This window comes from Macrosteles quadrilineatus, unplaced genomic scaffold (genome assembly GCF_028750875.1).
Source record: "Macrosteles quadrilineatus isolate MER2022 unplaced genomic scaffold, UCM_ALF_1.0 Scaffold_8__2_contigs__length_117827958, whole genome shotgun sequence".
Lineage (NCBI taxonomy): Eukaryota > Metazoa > Arthropoda > Insecta > Hemiptera > Cicadellidae > Macrosteles > Macrosteles quadrilineatus.
The window spans coordinates 39,766,470-39,791,584 of NW_026542601.1; the positions used below are offsets into that span (position 1 = coordinate 39,766,470).

At 34.1% G+C, this 25,115-nt stretch overlaps 1 protein-coding gene across 1 annotated transcript; it reads right to left on the minus strand.

The window, feature by feature from the left end:
* Nucleotides 1–756: 756 nt before the first annotated feature.
* On the minus strand, nt 757–23,205 carry LOC129000920 (importin subunit alpha-3-like). The gene is made up of 12 exons (XM_054428004.1): nt 22,945–23,205; nt 20,679–20,781; nt 19,587–19,791; nt 19,144–19,304; nt 17,562–17,788; nt 16,341–16,466; nt 7,728–7,862; nt 4,157–4,261; nt 3,525–3,665; nt 2,363–2,456; nt 1,618–1,706; nt 757–1,159 (listed from the first exon to the last, which is right to left on the minus strand). Exons 1-12 carry the CDS (start codon nt 23,008–23,010, stop codon nt 1,064–1,066), a joined length of 1,548 nt encoding a protein of 515 aa, XP_054283979.1. The 5' UTR covers nt 23,011–23,205; the 3' UTR covers nt 757–1,063.
* Nucleotides 23,206–25,115: the final 1,910 nt, after the last annotated feature.

Genomic DNA, 25,115 nt, shown 5'->3' on the forward strand with positions numbered 1-25,115 from the left:
AACTTAAAATAATAACTTACAAACTTTTTTTCAGCATCTTTTTTCGCTGGTAGTGCATTAAGATGTCTATCATATGATTTCTACTTTAATCAAAACTTTTGTACCATATTAGGTTTTTAAGAGCTCTTCTTCAGTCATTTTTCATCATCTGCTCAAGCAAGAAAATACTCCCATGTGTTCATGTTTCTGAATAAACATTAGATTTAAAGTTCATTTCTTATTAAGCCTACCGCCTACCCATAGTTTTATTAGGTACCTCTCTATAAAAGGTTAATTCTTATGCTTTATTCAAAGGCTGGAAGTTGGTTAAAGACATGGAGTTCCCTTTCCTCTTTAACTTGAAACTTATCTTAATCCCTCATCTATATCCTCCTTGAAATTGAATTGCTGTCCAAAAACCCTAATTTATTAATGCTAAAGAAGTTAGCATTAATAATTAGCATTAATAATTTATTAATGCTAAAGAAGTTAGCATTAATAATTAGGGTTTTTGGACAGCAATTCAATTTCAAGGAGGATATAGATGAGGGATTAAGATAAGTTTCAAGTTAAAGAGGAAAGGGAACTCCATGTCTGTAGTACAAATTTACCATCTGCCATAAACCTTTACTCCCATAATCTGTGGCAAGGGCTTAAAGGATGAAAAATTTTAAACTCCTTATATTAAATGAAACATACCTTTATTACATTATGTTTCATAAAGGATGATAATCCCCAAAATAAAAACAGGGTCCGTGCATAAAATAAAAGTATAAATAAATTTATCAGTATCTATTTTATTGTTATACCTCGGTCGAGGTAACAGGTTATTCACATGTGTCTATGCCGATAAAATCAATATGATGATATTTATTACAAAGACAAATCACAGTACTCGAGAAATTATGTATGAGTTTTGCACCCTTGGGATTGTGACTTAAATCGTTCATGTACAACAATTTCAAATAACAAAAAATATGGCCGAGAAATATACACCGCTTTCTAATATCGAGTAGGGTCATTTACAAAAGTAGCTTAAAATTCAAAAGCGATTATGTCGATCATTACAGGACTGTTGCGTTATTTAAAACTTGAAACCTTCACTAGGTATACTTGTGTTGGGATCGAACTGGAAACCGCCTTCACCTGTCTGGGGTGCAAGGTTGACGTCTTCCTCCAACTAGAAAACATACCACCAAGGTTAATGGATACATGCTAACAATACAGGAAGTCACCATTGACACACTGACATCAAACAAGTTTAAGATTATACAATAGGATGAAAAGTCTACTTGCACCCAAGTTAATATTAGATTTGTTAAAGTAAAGGATCTAGGCCAGGATTTTGATATGTAGAATGAAGAGATTGCAGCTAGCTTACCTCAGAAGAAACACAGAGGTAAGTCATAGAACATGAAGCCACATACACACAATATTTTGACCCCTGGGAGACTTTTAATGTAGGCAAAGAGAGTTCAACACTACACTTAATCCTTCATAAAAAAAAAACTGTTTTACTGTTTCTATTGATCAAAGATTAAATCAATAAGAATCAGCACTAATTCGCCAGATAACACATTGCTGATAAAATCTTTAGCACAACTTTTAAAATGTCTTTTGACTAAATAGAATACTAACCTCAGAGAAGTACTGCTCAATTATATCATAAGCCAGCTTGTAGATGTCTACATTTTCATGATTCTGTAAAAGTTCAATCTTGTCTAATCCTGAAATAACACATTTACAATATTATAAATCTGGCCAACTGAGTAATACTGGCAGAATATGTTACTTACTTCAGTTTTAAAGTTTACATAAGTTTTAAATCTAATAATGCTGAAAGAGCTGAATAATTTTTTTAATCGTTCTTAAATAAAAACAAACGCAAACAGTGGACAGTGAGTTGTACAGTGAACCTTCGTTAGTCTGGCATCCAATGGTCCGAAATGCCCAATTATCTGGCTCCATCACAGGCATATTAAATTTTTGTGGTATATTTTATTCAGGCCAAAATAAATTTTGCTCTATTTATTTAATTTCTTGTACTGTAGTTAAGATAAAAAGGGGAAATTTAAATTTCTACATAACCATTACGTGTAAATTTTTGTTATTGTAAAAATATACAATAATGTATTAGAAATTATGAATAACTACCTGAAATCTTAATCTTAATAATCTCTTTATTAAGTATAGTATAGTATAGTATAAAATTTAATAACAACTCAGTTAAAACTGTTTTCACTTATTATTGCACCATCCTTTAGCGCCATTTTGACGTCACCACCGTCTAGATATTAGAATAGACTAAAATTTCTAGTAATTCGGAATGGGGCCAGTTCACGCCATGCACTGCATTTAGAAGCATTGTACAGCTATATCTTACCTCCACACTCCTCAATCATGTTGGCCAGAGCCTCGACCTGTGGTCCGGCCATCTTGAGCATGTTGTTGATACCATCTAACACCACTTGAATAACCTGTGAGACAAACCACAAAATTGCTGAACAAAACTTTGTATACATCTAAATAACAAAACCAGGCACATGAGGCAGGAGAGTAAAAGCTAACCTATGTGTAACGTTACCCCTACAGTTTAATTTAATAGTTTGCAGGGAGCTCGACCATAAGTAAAAGCATCAGTTTGATATTTATAGATTGTAAAATAATCCCAGATCCAAACAAGGATTTCAATAATTAGGGAAACTTTAAAGTAACAAGTTGAGCTCCCTACTACCTTTTAGGTTGGATAAGGTGGTTTTGCTAACCACCGAGTCTAGAGTCAGAGAAGCTCCAGATCTTGACCATCCAACATCGCTGGGATGTCTCTCTGACTATAACTAATGGTAGGTATGTGGTGATAGGTGCAAATTTACATCCAAGCTTTTGGTCTAATCGTTAGCCCTCTAATAATATTAATTGGCTAGTCAATGGGAATTCTTCTGTGATATTTAGTATTATAAGAGTTTGTTTTGTCGGTATGTGTGAGATTAATATCCGCTAATAAACGAACCATTATTTCACACCTGAGTAATTTATTTAGTCACCTCTACCCCATGACGGATTCAACATTCTTCTTAAGAAAAAAGCCTGCAGTCAGTAAAATAGTCTCATATCAAAAAATACCTTCGCTCTAAAAAAAATACCCCCTGCCGCAGCAAACCTGCAGACTAAGCGAATTTCAACTTGTCTGATTACATTTTTACTAAAATATTTCCATAAATAAGACATATATATTCCCTATTTAAATAACATTAGATTTAATGAGTGCTTAGGTTTGCTGCTACGGGGAAGGTAAATAGTGTTTTTTGACCATACGTCAATAGTAGCGAGTTATCGTGCTAACGGACACACACATATTGAATTTGAACGGATGGTGTTTTTGGCCTCTAGGGACCTCAAAATGAAAAATTAAATCGGTCCCTGGTCCAGGTCTTACCATGAGTACTATTTGTCTCAAATATTGAAAAAAAAAAAAAAAAAATCCGTCCTGAAAAAAATTGGTCTTTACAAATTCAACTGTTGATAAGGTTTGGTTCCGTTTTTACCTGTGGGTCCTTGCAGCTAAGCAGATTACAGAAGGGTGGGATCACTCCTTCCTGTACCAACCGAGCTACCTGGTCACGGTTGCCACTGATGGTCAAGTTGCTGATGGCCCACGCAGCTTCTTTCTGTGTCTGGAACTCACCCTGCAATCCACACGTAACACTTAAAACAAATCATTACAGTTGGATTCTTTTAACTAGAAGCGGTTGAGATATGGTGGACTATATTTATCCACTTCTTTGTAGTGTGTTCATAGTTCTTAAATTTAGAGGTTAAATCAAAACAAACGGCCCATAGATTCATAGAACACATTGATAGAACAGAAATAAGCTACATTCTACAGATTCTACATAAAATCAACTTTTTACTTGCAGTTTGAAAAAATCATGGATCGTTTGAGAAATTAAGAAGTTAAAACGATATTCCCTATTACGAATCAACTATCAAATTCTAAAGTGGTTAATTTTATAGTTTTGGTTTATACAACTTAGATTGTAGGTTAGTCAAATCTAGAATACACAGAAGGCGCTTTAGATGCTTCCTTAATACTCAGATGGCCTAAATAAAACGTATAAAGCGTGTTAAGTGAAAAAAGTGTGTTCAGTTTAGAATCGTATTACAATCACATACAAACCTTGCTCAAATTCTTGATGATTTTGGGTAAAAGGCCGGCATCAATGACTGCTTGGACTTGGGCTTGGTTTCCTGCCGTGATATTTGATAGGAACCAAACAGCTTCCTGAAATTGAAAACATACATTAGATCTTAGATCAAAGCTGAACAGTTGATCTGTTCTGAAAACTTATATCTATACTTATTTAATACGCAAGCAGGTTTTTTGTGACAATTACTCCTCCGAAACTACTGAACCGATTTACATGTTCTTGGTGTCATTGGAAAGAGCGTAACGTGAAGTTGTGCAAGAAACTTTCTTTTTAGGGAAATAATTAGAGGGTGAGGCCCTGGGGCCCTTTAAAGTTTCGTATTTCTCCAAAAGATTAACATGGGAAACAAATATTGTTATGAAACTCCAGCTGTTGTCAGAAATTAAAAGTGAGAAGAAGAACATATGTTAATTGTAAACAGCCAATAAGTTTGCTAATTTAACAGTTAGTTGCCACAAACATTTACTTAGGCCTACTCGGTTGAAATGAAATAGTTACTATTTGAATTTGGGTTGGCGTAATTATTACTATGGGAAAAACGAGAGAGCCTGGATAAACTGATATACTAAAAAGAAAACTGAATTAACACTGTGCGGCATTTCTTAGTAATCATTGAAAGAGACGATTTGCAAACTATGGAAACATAGGAAAGTCATAGAACACCACCAAGGGGAAGAAATAGAAATAATGTGTGTTATAAACACTAAAAAACAAAATCAGCTTTTGAAAAATGATAACATATTTACAAGAAATGTTGATTATATCGATCTGTTATGTACATCTTGAGTATTCCATAATCTTTGAGTCGAATCTTTTACAGTCATAAAAAAATATGACTGTTATTCGTTTTAAAATAACGCTTGTAATACTTAGCAATTGCTCGATTTCGAGCAACAGGGACACTAGTTACATACAATGTACACAAGGATTTAGATGCATTTCATTTCATGCAAAGAACTGACCTTAGTAAACTGCAGCTTAAATTTGTACTATGTGCTGGGGAATGGTTTAGCTTCTTATTCTTGAGAAAGGATCTGACATATTTAGTATGTATACATCTTAACCATAGTATTTCTTCAGTAGTGAATTTACTATAAGACTCTTCTAGTACTCAAGGAATCTCCAACTGAAGAAGGGGCTAGTAGCACAAGAAATTATATGTATTTATTCATGTATTTTTGACAGTAAGGTAAGCTTGCTGTTAAACCTATCCACAACAAAATCCTTAAAAAGTTAAAAAGTGTTTTGTCGATCCAGTCCCGTTTTTAGGAAGGTTAGCGTCACTAAATAAATAAACCTTTATTGTCACATAACGTTTACAAATACAGTAGGCCTAATAGCAATGCTATAAAACAGATGACATTGTCAATATACAAATACCTTAAGACTAAAGGGTTGTAAAATAATAAAATTAACTAAAACTATAAAAACAAATTACTGTAATGGTTTAGACAAAAATGGATTAATAAAAAAAAATATAGTTAAAAACAAATTCATTATTACACATCCTGATTGGTTTCATTTGTAGTAATAGGTTTTTCTTAAAATAAAATTAGCAAGGCTGCTTTTGAAGTGTGTGAATTCTTGAGACAGTTTATTAAACAGTTTTTTGCCCATGTATGTTGGACTTTTTCTACTAATGAAAGACGATGCCGCGGATATTGAAAATTAGTTTGAAACCTAGTATCATACCTATGTGCTGAACGTTTTCATTATATATTTTTTCAAAATTTCCCTCTACCATTTAGAGTTTTTTTTATTTTTTATTGTTAAACCAGGAACTCCTAACTCTTTAAAAATTGGTTTACAAGATGTTCTCCATGGCGCAAATGTCATTATTCTTAATATTTGTTCTGAATCTTATAAATTAAATCAATGTTTGATGCTAAGCCCCAGAATTCAATTCTATATTGAAGAATTGAATAGAAGTATGCATAGTAACATCAAACGAGTTTTTAAGTCAATTGTGTTTCTTAAACATATCATTTGATAACATGCCGAATTAAGTCTACTAATTAAATTTTCAATGCTTTGTTCCAATTTAGCTTTGAATCTACATACAAAACCGAGGAATTTTGCATCATCGTGAACTGAACATCTAAATTTTGGTCTCTAAACTCCCTTGCCTGAGGAGTACAAAACTTTACCAATTGGGTTTTATCTTGATTTTTAGACCGTTAATGCTGAACCAATGTTCCAGTTCCGATAAGGCTTGTTTAGCTTTGAGCGATAATTCTGAATCTTTTTTTAGATTTGACAACTGCAGTTGTATCACAGGCATATAAAATAAGGTTGTTAGATAAATAGGTTGTTTTTAGGCAAGTCATTTATATACAAAATAAAGAGTAAAGGTCCAAGAATCGAGCCTAGAGGAACACCAACTGTAATCTTTTCCCATTCTGATATTGATTTTTAATTACCAAGTTAAAAATTACCAGTTCTTTGAAAACGATCTGTTAAGTATTAAGTCAACCATAAAACAGATTTTTTGTTGAAAGGTTATAAATATTTAGCTTTTTCAAAAGGATACCATGGTTCACACAGTCAAATGCCTTGGAAAGGTCACAAAACACTCCCTTTGTGCTCTGTGACCCATCCAAAGCCCATGAAACCTCGCTAATACAATCTGATAACGCTGTAATTGTGCTTAAACCATTTCTAAGACTAAGCCAAAATATTATTATTAATCTCAAGAAAACTAGAGATTTGTTTGGATGCTAGTTTTTCAAACACTTTTGAAAATGATGGTAGAAGGGAAACTGGTCGATATTCGTTCGGATTTTCTCTCTTCCCGTTCTTAAAGAGAGGCTTAAGCCCTGCATATTTTAAACGATTCTTTTCCCAAAGAATTCAGAAATTTCCTTGCCACTTTTGAGATGATTGTCATTAACCCTAATATCAGGAAAGTTAAAGTCACTTTTTTTACAACCAGATTTAATGATAGACTAAGCAGACTTACTCTTGTTATCTGATTCTTTTATAGCTTAAATTGTAGAAAAAGAAAATTTTGAAATTTCCGAATTGAAAAAAAGTCTTTTATAGCTTAAGCATTATACTTTTTTTTTATTCATTGCATACCAAATCAAATAAAATTTATTTTATTTTGCATCAAATAAACATTGTTACAAGCATTTTACAAATATTACATACAAAATATATAAATATCCAAAATGAAACCAACATGGGAAACCCCGTGGGTGGGAGTGAGTCGTAACATAGCCTAACAGAAATAAATGAACGTTTTGAAAACATAGAAAAAAAAAAACACTTAATTAACCTTGTTGAAAGTTAATTTATACCTTTTTACAGGCCCTTATAGGCCTAATTAATAAAATTTCTATCAGATTTCTATTTGTTTTCTTTACAAGTCTGCTTAGTTCCCTTTTTCTAATACTAGATATTTTAATACCTCTTGTTACCCAAGACTTTTTACACTGAAACTTCATTTTTCAATACATAACTTGTAAACCTCCGTACTACACGGTGAACATGGAATGGAGTATTTAACAGTTATTGTACATGCAACACAGCATTACCAACCTTGCAGATTTTCTCTTTGGGATGGGTGAGCAGGGCGGGGAAGTGTGAGAGTGCGTCACAGTTGAGAACCACCTGGGTCTGCTCGTCTGTGCCTGTGACAATGTTGCCAACCGCTCTCAGAGCAGCTGTCTGTACCTGTACACAACAAACATCAGTTACATGTACAAGTGAATTGCATAATTTTAACATCAAATTGTTAAAATCAGTTTCTGTGTCAAACATCAACTCCTGATTCTGGGAGTCTGTAGGCCAGTTTATTTTTCTCTGAGTTGGGTCAAAATTTTATTCCTTCAGGTCAAAATCAGGTTGCTTTCAAAAGAAAGCTCCAGATTGAAAAAAAAAATTATTGTAGGCCTAATGCTACAGTTGGTTTAAACAATATTGCCCATTATATGAAGCAGAGAAATCAAGAACATCTTCTTAAGTCACAGCAAAATTGTTAACATCTTAGGTCATGGAGAAATTCTAAACCTGCTGCTGTCAAGGGGACATTGTAAAAACAAAATTGTCAATTTCAGACTGAGCATCTTGGCGGTCGTTTCCTTAGATCTAAAAAAATGTTGGCAGTCGTTTCCTTAGATCTAAAAAAATTACATAGGTACTTGGCCCGAAAATTATTATAAGGGTCATTGTCACAGAATGGGATAATTTGAATAAAAGATTTTTTTTTCTATTAATACTAAAATATTGTTCTAATTTTACCATATTATAATAACTACTTCATCAGAATAACAAACACATAGGTGGCAGAGCTTAAAACCCTTATTTAGTATTTTTTTCCTATTTTTCAAGTAACCAAGTACAATAAAAATTAACATTCCGGTCACATTCTTGTTTGTTATGAAAAAACGTGTTAATATAGTTCTATGAAATAAAAAAATCAATGATAACCTGGAAACATTACTAGTATAATAGATCGTATCGTATTTTAAGGTTAAAAGTTAGTTTTATTGGTAAAAACAAAGAAGAAAAGGTGGTATTTGGAAGAAACTGTAATCAAAGACCAACAAAAATCGTCATAGATAATTAAATACGACTTTGTATTTGAAAACCGTCATGTATAATTAAAATAACAACACTTTAAAAACCGACTGTTGTAAAAAGAGATTTTTAAAATAAATAATGTTTCTTAAATTGTACACAATAGTTGCGTGACCGGGCTGTTAAAGCCGTGACCGGACTGTCGCGGCCGTGACCGGGCTGTTGACGAGGTAATGATATGTTAAATAATAAGTAAACAGATAAGTTTATAAACTTAATTTATTGCAAAGAGTAAATTAACCCAGTATAATTGTAGATAAAAGACATAAAACTATGAAAATGAATTCATTTAACCTAAATAAGGACTGTCAAAAAGAACACTAAAATAAATCTAGGCCTGGGCCTACGTGACTTACAATAAGAACAAAGAACATAAACTTATCCGAAAAAATACATTAGTGCTTACTGAAAACAAATACAATATGGAATAAAATCATAAAATATATATATGTACAGAAAAACAAGTGTGTTTTATGAGAGTATGCAAAGTTAATAAACGTGTAAATACGTTCACACATTTTCCCTTCATTTGATAAGATTGAGTAAGATAAACATATGTCGTCAAAACATAAATTGGAAAAGACAAAAGGCACTCTTTAAATACAATTAGTTATAGCTTCGAATAGCTTTACATCATCAAACATAGGTCTATTAATTTATTTTGTTTTATGTATGTAATAAAAACGTAAATAAACATGGCCTACATTTTTTTCAACACCTTATTCCCATACAATGTATAAGATGTACCAGTAATAAGATACCTATTTAGATAATGTTTTCAAAACATTAAATTAATAAAGCAAAAGGCAATCAATAAATCAAATTATAGCCTCAAGATGGTTGACAACTTCAAACGTGATCTAGGCCTACATATCAGAACGAATTCTTTTAAAGTGGTGCCTTCTTGAATTTGTAAAATATACGGTGGTGTCCTTTCATGACCATCCTAGGTTGTGGTAGAATGTTCACAACCTGGTTAATGTGGATCACTGATGTATCAGCCTCATTTGGAATAAACATGTTTTTGTCTTTTTCACAAGGTCTCATAAACATAACTTCGAACTCGTTATTAACCACAGGTGTTTGGCATATAGCTACATAAGGCTTGTTACAAGTGTTCTTGGAGACAGTTTCAAGTTTAACCAACAAAAAGACTCCCAAAACAATTTTTGAAAAGTCTGCTGATGAATCTTCGGTCATTAATTGGTCTTTTGTGAAGGATTGATTATCTTCACTACTAGAAGGAAAAATTTCATCCATCGAAGGTAATGAAGAAAGAAGGTGAAAGTCGAGATCGTCCTCATCAGAACTGGAATAAACGTCATCAACCCTTAGCTTCTTTTTTGCAGGGCGGGGTAGTTTAGCTTCAAATACTTCGAATAAGTGGTAATGTTTGCAGGGATGATTCAGGCTGCACTCGAAGCATGACATAGAATTAACAAAAGTTCTACCTTCCTTTACAGTGGAAAAACTAATTTGGTGGGATTGCATTATTCCTTTTACGGCTGGGATTTTAAGTTCTGAAACTGTCTTCTTCATTCTTTCAATATCTTCTGAACGGATTTCTAGAAGATCCACCTTGCTCTTGGAATGAACTTCTATGAAGTCAGACGCGTTTTTAATATCACTTCCGTGTAAAACTTTAGCATCAGCTTCTCTTTTCAGACTCCCCCCAATACCATCCATTGGCCCTTTCCCGTGACCTGATTCCGTAAAATTCCATGTTACTTCGGAAACGTTTGGAAATATTTGCGGGACGTTGGTTTTAAAAAGATTTATGTTTATTCTATTTCGATATTGGCTTGATGGGGAGTCTGAAAAGAAATGGACGGCTTCTACGTTTGGAAACTCCAAAGCAGCTTTCTCCAAAACTGGTGTCAAGTGAGCCCACACTGCGTGGGCCTGGTGATCCAGGTTGTTTGATACAGTACAGAAAGAATCTGTACTGTTTTTAGAGTATCTAACACCAGTATGTAAGGACAGTTGCCGTTTGGAGGCTCCAAAATGAATCGATTGAACCTCCGATGCATATTTGCATACATAATTTTCTGCAAAGTCGATTCTGAACAAAAGTTCGTTTTCTGTCAAATTTTGTAGTTTCCTCTTCAACTGTGAGTTTTGGTGGATGGCGTAATACAAATGCTTTTTGAATGCCACGAGATCTGTTTCAAAAATGTCTTTAACTGCAGTAGCTTGTTTGATAATTTTTACTTTTACCGTCTTCTTGATGATTCTCTTTTGGTTCTTTATTATTCTTTCTTCTTTGACGTCCATCCACTTAAAATATTTCACTTTGAAATCATTTTCAATTAAAAAGTCTACTTTCCTGTCTTTGCAAATTATGCATTCGTTGAACATACATGCTTTGTTTTTTGGGGAGCAAACGACTTCATTTATTACGTCGTTGATATTTCTTTCCTTGATTAATTTTACGTTGCTCAACGAAGTTATAAGCAGCTCCATATTGGCATGTTTTGCACATGCGCAGGTGTCTCTGTCACTATTCTTGGGAAAGGTTATCCAGAATGGCCTTGATCTCGCAAATGATTTGTAGGAAATTGTACACCCTGTTTCTTCCTCAAATCGCTTGTGCAGATTCTTTAAGGTGTCTAACAATATTCTTCTCTGAACTTTTGTCTTCCCCTGCCTCACAAAATCTTTTTTTCCAGCACACATTTTACTGACACTATCGTCCTCAAAGAAATTCAGTAACTGGCTCGATAACTGATCCGTCACACAATCTTTCTTTTTTCGTGAATATTTGGAGGGACTACCATCACTGGATAGAATTTTGTTTGCTTTGTAAGGTACGATTGTCTTAAAATGTTTTTGAATCCTGTATTTTTTCAATACTTGGTTGCCTATTGCTTTTCTTATCAACTGTTTTCCCTTTTTTTTTACTCCCGGTATTTTCAACACTTTTTTCAAGTTGTTTCTGCAAGGCAAAGCCTAAAAATAACTGCTTTCTAATCTGTGGTGAGGTTCGTGGCGTAACAAGGGCAGCTACTTGCTTCCTTGGGGAAGGAGATGAAGTTTGTTTAGTTTTTTTCTTCTCCCTTTCCAATCTCTTTTTGTATTTGCGTATTTTTTTTTCAAGATCATGGATGGTCTTTTTTTGTTTTTCGACAACTCTATATACTTTTGCCCTATCTTTTTTCACCGCCTTCCTTCCAGTTTTTTTTTGTCGTGATTCTTCTCGAAGATTGATCAGGGTGTCTACCAGATTTCTCAAATGGAATTCCCGACTTTTTCCCGACTTTTCATTACCATTTTTATATAAATCCCGACCAAAAACTGGGTCCGTTCTCCATGTTACTACACCTTTTTCCGTCTCGCGATCACTCGCGACACAGCAAAATCACTGACGATCGAAACAAATCACATGCCGAGAAAATCCCGTATTAAATGTAGGGGTGTGTGAAGCAGCAAAACATTTCAATTCAAAGCAACTATTCGATTTAAAAAAAATGTTGATGTAACTCGATTCGAAGCAACATGGAATTTTTCTATTCATACTTGTCAATGGAGTACAATATCTGTTTTCAATCATACATTAGAAGAACCAGTATTTCTGGAAATATCAGTGAGCTTCTTGCCTATTTCATAATTTTTACTTGCAGCATCATGTTGTTAAGCATGTTACCTATTTTATTTTATTGATTATAAATAAAGATATGTTTGGGTGTAAACAAATAAAAACCTTTGTAAGATTTAAATACTGAATCTTTCAATTGGTTTACATTGATAAAATAAGAGGATAGAATCAGAACTACAAGGTATACATAACTTCTTGTATGGCAATAACCGGTATGGCGAAGCAATGTCTCAGTGTATGCCATGTACTTGGATGGCAATAACATGAATGGCGAAGCAATGTCTCAGTGTATGCCATGTACTTGGATGGCAATAACCTGTATGGCTAAGCAATGTCTCAGTGTATGCCATGTACTTGGATGGCAATAACCTGTATGGCTAAGCAATGTCTCAGTGTATGCCATGTACTTGGATGGCAATAACCTGTATGGCTAAGCAATGTCTCAGTGTATGCCATGTACTTGGATGGCAATAACCTGTATGGCTAAGCAATGTCTCAGTGTATGCCATGTACGTGGATGGCAATAACCTGTATGACTAAGCAATGTCTCAGTGTATGCCATGTACTTGGATGGCAATAACCTGTATGGCTAAGCAATGTCTTCTCAGTGTATGAAATGTACGTGGATGGCAATAACCTGTATGGCTAAGCAATGTCTCAGTGTATGCCATGTACGTGGATGGCAATAACCTGTATGGCTAAGCAATGTCTCAGTGTATGCCATGTACTTGGATGGCAATAACCTGTATGGCTGAGCAATGTCTCAGTGTATGCCATGTACTTGGATGGCAATAACCTGTATGGCTAAGCAATGTCTCAGTGTATGCCATGTACGTGGATGGCAATAACCTGTATGACTAAGTAATGTCTCAGTGTATGCCATGTACTTGGATGGCAATAACCTGTATGGCTAAGCAATGTCTTCTCAGTGTATGAAATGTACGTGGATGGCAATAACCTGTATGGCTAAGCAATGTCTCAGTGTATGCCATGTACGTGGATGGCAATAACCTGTATGGCTAAGCAATGTCTCAGTGTATGCCATGTACTTGGATGGTAATAACTTGTATGGCTAAGCAATGTCTCAGTGTATGCCATGTACGTGGATGGCAATAACGTATGGCTAAGCAATGTCTCAGTGTATGCCATGTACGTGGATGGCAATAACTTGTATGGCTAAGCAATGTCTCAGTGTATGCCATGTACTTGGATGGTAATAACTTGTATGGCTAAGCAATGTCTCAGTGTATGCCATGTACGTGGATGGCAATAACTTGTATGGCTAAGCAATGTCTCAGTGTATGCCATGTACTTGGATGGTAATAACTTGTATGGCTAAGCAATGTTTCAGTGTATGCCATGTACTTGGAGGGTAATAACTTGTATGGCTAAGCAATGTCTCAGTGAATAACTTATATAATTAATGTCAATCATTTGAATAATGTCAATAAGTTATATGGATACTGATAGTCAAAGTAACACTATCAATGTAACAGTCAACTACGTATATGGATACTGATTCAATAACGTATGGACACTGATTCAAAAAGGTATTTGGATAATGATTCAATAACGTATATGGATACTGATTCAAAAACGTATTTGGATACTGATTCAATAACGTATATAGATACTGACTCAAAAATGTATGGATACTGATTCAAAAACGTATTTGGATACTGATTCAATAACACATGGATACTGATTCAAAAACGTATATTTATACTGAATCAAAAACGTATATGGATACTGATTCAATAAAGTATGGATACTGATTCAAAAACTTATTTGGATACTGATTCAATAACGTATATGGATACTGAATGCCCATGATTCAAATTGTTATTTTGATCATCACTGAATCAAATTGGAATTCCGATGCATTTTCGATTCATCCCACACCCCTTCAATGTAATCCCGTCCCAATGATCAGGAATATAAGATCCAGAATTTGTTTTTAAGTTTTGGGACCCGTTCATCCCTAATTTTGAAAGGTTAGATTATTCCCGACTTTCGGCCGAAATTCATGACTTTTTCACGACTTTTCCCGACCTTTCAAAATCCCCGACTTTTTCCCGAATTTCCCGGAATTCCCGACTGGTAGACACCCTGTTGATCATTTCAGGCTCTGGAGTTCCTGGTGGGGTATTTAGTAACGCTGAAGCTAACATTTGGTTTTTTTCTTTCCGTGTACGGTTATATTTTCTCCACTGTTTTCTTTTTCTTCTCTTCTCTCTGTCCGTCATTTCATTTATGGTTTTTATATTCTTATCTTCTTTCATTTTTTTGTAACGATCTCTATCATACTGCCTCTTTTTTTCCAAGTCTTCAGCTGACAATTTCGCTCTTCTCCGCCGCTGCCGTTCCCTGTTCTGCTCTTTTTGTTTCTCATATTTTTCTCGGATCGATTCTTTTTTCTTGCGAGCCATCACCTAAAATGAAAGAACCCCGTACTGTAAGATAATCATTTTAAAAGCTAATCCGAGTAAGGCGTACTAGGCCTACCAACTAGCTTCATTAAAGACGCAACAACGCAAGTATTGACAAAACAACAATTCATTCTATTTTGGTTTTTGTAGATTAAAACTGGTCTACAGTTAGCCTAATTACTACTACGTGCCTCTAATAGCAAACTTGATTAACGACTAACTACTTAAAAAATGTACCATTATAAAAACAAGTTAAGTTAAAATGGCCAATGGTACAAGTAAAACTTTAACCAAAACTAATATTATTTATGTACGTTTGAGTAAAAATTTATAAGAAAAAAAATCCGGTTCTTAAAATAATGTATATATAATTTCTATTAAAAATACAACAACTATAAAAAAAAGTTAATTTTAATATATAACAACACATTGACAACATATAACAACATATATAACAACAGTCCGGTCACATCTTACAGTCCGGTCACGGCTAAACAGCCCCGATAACGTTACCGGACTGTTCGTGACCGGACTGTAATTTTGATACAACGGTTGGAATAGTTACTAGCCTCGTGGACGAGACTAAATCTCCTGTTGAGGTTATGTTCGGTACACATTTAGACAGCTCGTCCAACAGAGTTTTTACTGTTTTAATAAAATATATGAGAAATATGTTCGTGACCGAACTGTAACTTAATTTAGGTACGGTGTGGTTCTTACCTGATGTTTCACTTATAACTTCGTAATTTAAAGTTCTTCTGGATAACAAATAACTTGTCGGTTTGCCACACACAATTATACGTCAGACTGCAACGCTGTTTCCGCCAAAACATCGTTGTGGTCTTTGGAGACAGATGTTTTACGCCGAAAAAAAAATATTCTAACCACTTGTTGGATTAAACTGATGATGAAATTGCAGAATACACAATATGTATAACCTATACTGATACGTGTAGACTGTTTATTTTATTTTACCCAACTTTGAGATCACATCAAATGTAAAATTAGTGACCGGGAGACGCGTGACCGGTCTGTAAATATGCGTTTGTAACCTATAAAACCATCACATTATGCACGTCGGCATTAAAATTAAAGGATATATATTAGGAAATTAGGTAAGGAAATAGACATACACATTTGTTTACTTTTTTATTCAGTTTTATTCTTGTTTTTTACCTGAGACATAAGTTATCCTATTACGTGACAATGACCCATTAGCTCAAACCGTTCCCTTGGGCCAAACTGCTGACTAAACCCAAACCAGAAAATATCTGGAACCTGCAGCTCTAAATCAAATGATCCCTCTCCCATTCGGTGTTTTCCCAGAATTTTCATTGTCAAAAAAAAAAATCACATTGACAAATGTTTATAGTACACTAACACATTTTATAGAGTACCATCTCAAACCGTCAAAAATGAACAGTAAAGTAAAGTACTAAAATATGGTATTGTTTGCTTATGTAATTTTTCATCTTATGAGGTTAGTTGTAAGAAAGGACCATGTGGTAATAAATTTGCCTCCATAAACAAGTATTCGTTCATCTTTACCTTAACTTCTTTGTGAGATAGGAGAGGAATGAGGTTAGCCACCACATCACTGTCAATGACCATCTGGATCTGCTCATTGCCTCCGTCTGTTAGATAACTGAGGGCCCACACTGTGTCTACTAGTATCTGAAAATAATCATTAACTATCAGACAAATTGCATTAAACAGCATTAGACACATTTTAGAGATGACCCAATTACTTACAAAAGTATTATTTTGTTTTTAAAATGATTCAATATTCTGTTATGAAACATATTTGTAACTTGAGAGTAGTTGTGGAAACACTGTTGATAACACAAGTACAGTAGGCCTAATAATACCAAGACAATGCTGTTAGCTCCATAGACTCCTATGAGTCTTGAGCTAAGCAAAACACATGAGAAGTTGTAAGCCTTTTGAAAAAAGATGTATTTTTTCATATGAAACTTATTTTAATACAAGTGATTAAATCAATCCTTTGAGACTGTTTGTACTTGCTTGTGTATTTTTATCCAAAAATGCAAGATGAGTGTAGAATGGAGTTAAATTATCTGTGTAGCTTCTTTACTGACTGTTAAGACCAGCTGTCTCATTGGTAAAGGTCATTAGAAAAGCCCAATCAAGGACAGCTGGGTCCAGTTTCAGACCATTGATTTATATGCTGTACAACAGACGCAAAGTTTGAGAGAAAAGTATAGTTTAGTTTATTATTTTAACAAGTTTTTTTTTTAGCTTAAGTATCCAGTATGACCTATACAAAAATTAAGGAAAATTGAAAGAAAAACATTACAATGAAGCATTTATAATAGGTTTCTTCTTTCCTGAAACTAATGGCTTTTAGATAAGCTTATTGTTTCAAGTTTATTAAATAAAGCCAAGTCAACTAAACAGGGGAGTAAATTTAATACGTGATAGCTTGCGAATTGTAGTTCTACGGACTAGACAGAGTAATGATAATTTGTTAAAGAAATTAAATTTCTTATTTTAATTTTTCAGAGCTTAATGTGTTCCTTTTTGAACGATTAACGCAAGAGGACAACTATAATAGTTAGAAATACTATATCACATCTATTGGTTGATTGAATTGTACCCCGGTTGCTAACTTTTAAGCTCAATCCTAGTGTTGACCGACAAAAGGAATTCTTTTTACTGTACCTTATAATGTACCAACCCAATCTATACTACCTACCTATTACTATTGATACGCATTATCTCTCAATGTTCATGTGTTATGCATCTTACATTTATGTCGTTGTGATGGATCAAGACGTTCAGAGCGGGCAGGATCTCACTGATGGTTTGTACCGACGGAGGTGGATCTTTGTTGCGACACAAGTTCACTATGACCCATGTGACGTTGCGCAGGAACGATATCGGGATGTCTGGCTTGATGAAGTTTAACAGAGGCTGAACCACTCCCAGGTTGATGACATAATCCCTCAGAGCCGGACCGTCACCAATTATGTTTCCTGTAATGTTGTGAAAACTTCTTGAATGTTTATTGTGATGAGTCTTTTAAAAATGTAAAAACGAGTTTTCAGTTTTAACCAAAGTTGTGAAATAAGGTTTGAACATAGTTTTGGATAAGCCATTCTTATGTAGGCCTAACGTTTCCTTTCAAATAACTGTTGTGCAAATTCGGTTGGGTATAAGCATAAGGTAATGGCGGACAGAAGGACCTATGTTATCAGGATTTTTGTTACAATAGCTTGTGTTAAAGTAAGAGAGTAGATAAAAGAGAGAAATTTACTGTGGTCAGAAATACTTGACTGCAAATGTAAAATATTTGTATTTAGTATAGGCCTAGGCCTATAATATTACGTTTCTATATTTCTGGATCCAGCATAGATTCTTTGCCATTCAGATAAGCTTGCTGTTCAAAAAATTCTAAAAAACAGATCCCTGTGTGTGTTATTAATTAAGTTTTTCTGTTATTTAAATTCAAATGAGCAACATAAGCAGATGGGTCCATTACAAAACGACCAGGTTGCATAATTCATTTCCAAGACCTAAATACATATAAAGTATTCTATACTATGTCTAAAATCAGTATTTTACAAGTCTTAGGCTTGTAATGTGTAAAATAAAAAAAATACACAATTTACAAAACAAACTTTTTAGAAAAGTTCTAGGCTTTAACTCTCAGGACCATTTGAGTCTCATATATATATATAATGTCTATAGACGAGTGTCGTGTATAGTCATAAAATGTCCAAAGTAAAGTTTTGACTGTTAAACTGTTACCTTTGGATTAGAACTACGTAGACATTCAATCCTTAAGTTAATGTTGTCACCAGATTATAGGCTAAATCAAAATGGACTTGTATAAATAGACACCAACAGATTGTGCCAATGTAAATAACTGATTTCATTCAAATATGCGGGCTTTGTAACCGGAAGTCAAACTGATATGATGACTTATTTATTGTAAACTATAGCATCTATCTGAGCAACAGAAAATAGGTGAGGTAGGGAATAGTCCTTTTAATTTGTTCACATCAAACTGAAATGTCCGTTGGAATAAAATAAAATAGAGTATTACACATTAGGACTTAGGAGTAGTACAATCTGCGACTGGCTCACAGAACAGTGTCCCTGTTTAAAAAAAAACTGACAACAGCTGATCCATATAGACAGCTATGGTCTATGTAGATGGGATGTCTAATTCAATATCCAAAAGTCAATCCGGTTACATAAACAATTCTTAAAGAACAAATAAAATTCCAAAACAAGAGAACCAAAAGAAGATCTAAACAAATCCCTGATACTGAATTCTTAACTGACAGGATTATCATGAGCACAACCAAACAGCCGAAGCACCTACCTAGGGCCCAGACGGCTTGCTCACACACCGTCTGATGAGAGGAATGCAATAGTTGCAAGAACAGTGGCACAGCGCCTGCGCCCACCACGGCTTGTGTCTGTAGTGACGTGCCACTTGCGATGTTTGTCAAGGCCCAGGCCGCCTCAAACTGCAAGGAGGGGCTGCAACATTCACACACTCATTAGCCTTCATCACTGCTAAATGCTCGTAGAGAAACAAAAAATACGTTATGGTTATTATGGTTGTTATGGTTATTGAGTTATGGTTATGTGTGTTATAGGTCTTAGTAGATTTCCATTAGGCCTAATTTGATACGTGTTGACCATCACACACAGCTTTTACAAGGTAGGCCCTATTTCAATTCATATTTTTTTCCTTACATGATCTTACACTTAAACTTACTAGGCTGGAAAATTTATATAGAAAACTAAGGACCAACATACTTTTCATGATTTTCAAGGCATTTGACTAAGATAGGCAGTATTCCGCTGGCTATGAGGGAGTCAATAGGGGGGTTTCTATCGGAGGAGAGCAGTTTCCGAGCAGACTGGACGGCAACGAGTTGTTTCTCTGGGTTATCACAGGCTGCTTCCATCACCAGCTGTTCCAAATTGATGTTGGACAGGTTCCTGTCAATGTCGTCCTCATCTGTCAAAGAGGAAAAAATGAGTCATGAATTATTAGACAGGATGAAAAAATACTGTATGTTCATTGAAAAACTTAAGTGGGTCCAGAATACCAAAAAATATATACTATTGTAGGATATAATGATTACACAATTAGAAAGCCAAATTATCATAAAAGAGAAATACAACAATAACATCTTTGGAGCAAGCTGGATCAAAAGGTTGACTTGGTTGTTTACCTAGACAAGCCAATGACGAGGTGTAAGTTAAAGTCATGAAAGGTTGGCTAACTGGAACCAAATAAGTTTTAGCAGGAGGAAGTCTCGTATAGTCTAAACTAAAACCAAAGGAATATCTTCTATAGGCCTATATATATATTTTTTTACTTATTTATATATTTACTTTTTGAACACGTGCCCGTTTTCCTTGTTATTTATGGTTAGTACATAGGGCAATCTTCATTGTTATTGTTTTTGCTAGGAGTTATTGTTGTTAATTATTAATTAATTGTTATTTGTTTTTGTTGCCTATGTCTAACACAAATTTTATAGTTGTTATTTAATATTAACCATCTTGCAACCGTATACATTGCATTTAACTATTATATTGATACTAATCATGTTTAAACAAATAATACTACCTACATCAAAATGGAATGTCCATTAAAATAAAATAAAATAGAATATCGTCATACAAATCGGAGACATAATTCATGCATTTCTTCAGTGCATCATCTAATACAAACGGTCTATTAAGCATGATGATTTGATTTATTAACCGTTCATCATGTACATGAAATGGGCATTGTCATGAATGAGCATAAATGGGCATAAAAAGAATGAGAGCCTTCTAATCAACTTAAATGTCCCTAATCGTTTTTAATGTCATATGGAGGCATATAGCGTTTACCTGTGGAATCTGTGATAGGAACATTTCTCCGCTTCTGCAGTGTTTCTTCACGTTTGTTTTTACGCAGTTCAACTGTCACTTCATTCCTTCTCCTTCTCATTTCCTATGCAGGAAAAACAAATTTCTTTATGATTTCTGCAGATAACCTAAGATATTTTAAATTGGATGAAATTTTAAGTTAATTTGATATTAAATAGATACCATTGTTTTCATTTGAGGTCTATATAATTTAAATATCAAAGTTGGACTGTATCTAATGACTTAGGTAGCCTATCGCTGTAAACAGCAGAAAACTAGCTTCCTCCTGGTGTCTGTTTCTATATATCCTTACTTATGTTTGTCTGCTTTTAGATGTTTTGAGAAAAAGTCAATGTTTTGATTTTGGCTTCAGTAACCTATTGCTTGTTGCTGTTGTTTTTTAACTTACTAACTTATAGGCATATTTTCTTCATTGAAGCTTGATTTTGATCTGTTTAGACTGAACTAGATGTACGGTACAAAATTATCAATAATAAATAGTTTATTAGTTTGAAGTTAGGCCTATGTTTTGAAGGTTATCTGTAAAGCCAGTAGGCCTAAGACATTGTAATAAGCCTAGTGAGTGATTTTGGGACTATTCCTATATACGTCTTGCCATCATTGTATGTATATGAAAATTGAGTTTTCCGTCTGTAAATAAATAAATAAGTTAAATAAAGTGGGGATGACGTGTGTTTTAAAATACAGCAACTCTATGATTTAGTTAGAAAATATAAAACTGATTTAAAAATGTACGACACCTACCGGTACTTACTTTCACACCCCTACTTCCTAATAAGTTAGATCCAAAAGAATATTACAGCGTACCTTAATATAGCAATAGCATTAATTGCTTCATTTTGATGCTTCATGAATGACATGTTTTAACATAATTTTTCAATTTTAGTCAAGCTTCTTTACATGTAGCTTACTGTATAAATTACAAAATGAAAATTTGAGCAATACTTTGCAAAAAGTATACCTACAACCTTTCTTTAAAACCAAACATAACCCTCCTCAATCTACATAAAGCAGCACAAAAAACTTTTTCAAGTAAATAAACATGTTTTGTAACTTACTAACCAGCTGTTTCATTGACTTTTTAAATTAAATCATTTAAGCTTTCGAAGCATGTCAGGCGTAGCCCTTTGGAAATCAGCCTGTGGGGCAGAGCCCTTAAGAAATTCGTCCATATCAATACTTTTCAGCAAATCTACACACTCTATCTAAGCTTAATTTTGATGTGCAATATGCCCATATTAGTATTTGGTAAATGGCCTTAACCGTTTACATAAAATTGTATTGTTATCACTTTAATAATAAGATAAGATAATAAGTTAAACATTGCTGCAAATTGCCTGAAAATCGACCATAACCACACACAAAATGACTGACACCAGATGGGTTAAAATGTTGACTTAAGTTATCAAATACATATGATCGATTTTATATTGTGTGAAAACAATAAATTAGGCCTATCCAATACAAAAGCCTTAGTTGCATCAAATTAATATGCAATTTTTAATCTGATAATATCTTACTATATTGTAGTTTCCCTACCTTAACACTACCTTCATCAAAGTGACTGACAAGTAAGAGTTTTTGATCAAACAGGCAACCTTCACACAAGTTCTACTTAGTATTTTTATTACGAGGTAACTAACTTAGTAAGTTAACTCAGCTATAATGTATTATTTTGTGGTTATCGTTTGCACAACTGATAATAAGTTTTAGCATTTTCAAATCCAGACAACTCAAGGGGCTCAGTGAAAATAAACAAAGTTACCCTAGCCTAGGCCTAATTTATGAAAAAGGACGTTTTGAACGTCTGTGTTAAAGCGATGTACTTATTACTAAAATATCATTCTAAAGCCACATTTACTACCTAACAATGATCATTCAAAACTTAGGCCTATGGTAAATGGAGGGTTTGGTTTAGCCTTGACCTTAGTGTAAATCATTGGCATCTAATAAACCAATAATTATTAGGACTAATATCATACCCAATATATTAAGGGATATAGCTGTACAATATAAAATACAACCATACATTTACTCTGAATGTCATTATTTTTATTAATTAATCGACTGTCCAAGGTCTTGAGAAATAGAATGCATGGAGGTCCGTGGTGGCCTAGGCCATGGCCAACCATGTTTGATCGATGATGAAACTTACGTTACAAGCAAATATATTGCTAATTACAATTTTAAAATAAACTATTACAACAATTGTGTGTCGAAAACTCACATCTTGATCTTTTCCTTTGTTTTTGAAGACTTGCATCCTGTGTTTTGAGTGTGGATCGGACGCCATCGTTGATGTGAGTTTTGAGTTTAACAAGTTAATTTGCGTTGGAACAAAATTATTTGATTTATAATAGCAACGTTAGCGGTGTATACGTTCAATTTACGAGGGTGAAATACACACGAATGCCATATATTCAATAAATTTTAATACTTTTGCTGAAGGAAGACTGTCATTGAATCACGTTCTACTGATATTCCAAAAAACAAGACACGAAACGAAAGATGAAAGATGACGTCATTAATTTACCAGGAAGAAGTACTGCTCAAAGCCTGTAAAACAACACACTATCACAAAACATAATTATTTTCATATAATAAAAATTAAAAAACTATTGGGAGGATGAAAATTGGGAGGCGTAAATTCTGGGTTAGGCTTGCGGTTTTTTTTAATTAAGTTACATGGTTCTTATCAACCATGGATAAGAATTCGGAAAAGTTTAGTGGGACACTGACTACACTTACAATGAATCTCAATCCACATTCTCAAAATATCAATTATCAATTATTTAAAGATGGGGACGCCACTATGTGTGTATTTAAACCGAAATATGAGTACAGTAGTGTTCTTCCTGGACAGTGTAGCTTCGATGAAGAGGAAGCTTCAACGTGGTCCCTAGTTTGGAGAATTAATTATCAATATTTATTTACCTTAAAGGTAATTATGTCGACCTCCAGTCAACGCTCTAAAATTTTTTTTTTATCTGTTCGTTTTTTAGTGCTGATTCCAAAAATGATATTCATTTTTTGCGGAAACGTCCCGTTTTCCCGGAAAATGGGAAAAACGGGAAAAATATGTTTTTACCCAAAACCCATGTTGTGGGTACTCAAATTGTGCGGAATTTGGAAGCGGCCGCTTTTCCGGTGATATTTTACTTAATAGTGCCCACATTACACAATTTAAGGTTCGTTTACTTACAATACTCATGTTATTGATAAACTAACCTAATCTAACCTAACCAAACCAAACTTAACCTAACCAAACCTAACCTAACCAAACTTAACCTAAACTAACTTAACCTAACCTAACCAAACTTAACCTAACTTAACCTAACCTAACCAATCCTAACCCAAAATAAAGCCCGCATTCTACAATGGCCTAGAGTAACCCGCAATGCTAGCGCCATGAGGCAGTAATAAGTACTTAGCGGCCGCTTTTCCGGTGATATTTAATAGTGGTCCGATCGTAATAAATATTACATATTCTTGTTCAGGAGGAAATTCCGCACAATTTGAGTACCCACAACATGGGTTTTGGGTAAAAATATTTTTCCCGTTTTTCCCATTTTCCGGGAAAACAGGACGTTTCCGCAAAAAATGAATATCATTTTTGGAATCAGTACTAAAAAACGAACAGATAAAAAAAAAATTTTTTAGAGCGTTGACTGGAGTCGACATAATTACCATGATTCAAATAGGTACACTATTTATATCTAAATGCAGGGACTTTTTCTTGGTTAGGCAGTTGTTCTGTAAATAGTAGTCTATTTGTATTGTTATTTTTGTATATTTCACTATCAATTTAGAATCAGAAATATTTATTTACGTACAGTTACCTACAATGTACATGTTCTCTCAGTGAGTCTTAAAGCCAGAGCTCCTTACTGCAAAAGAGGGCAGTAAGGATTCTCTGTCATGCTCACTATAAAGAACACAGTAAGCTAAATGCTATATCATTGTTATTATATATTTTTTCCATCTTGTTTTGTTGTAAGAATGTAAAAATGGAGTTTGTCCGTTGGAATGTAAAATAAATAAATAAATAAATAGAGGATGAGTGGTGCGATCTTGTAGTCCAGTATTTCTGTTTAATCAGTGCATTCGCGAAATATAAATAATGTGTTGATGTATATTTTTTGTCTGGCAAGCCTAGAAAGCATTTTATGTGAAAAAGCGGGAAAATTAATCCAAACACACACAGATGCAGTATGTCATGTGGGACTCCTACGAGTTTGAGACCCATATACTACCTCGTAAAGGCCCTAAAACCCGCTCTTCTACTCTACTCTTCGGGCATTAGCTGGATACTACTTGTCGAAATCCATTAGGAGCTACGCCAAGTTTGCATACGCACACAAGGCTCACTTCATTTCTGGTCGTTCATTTAACATTTTA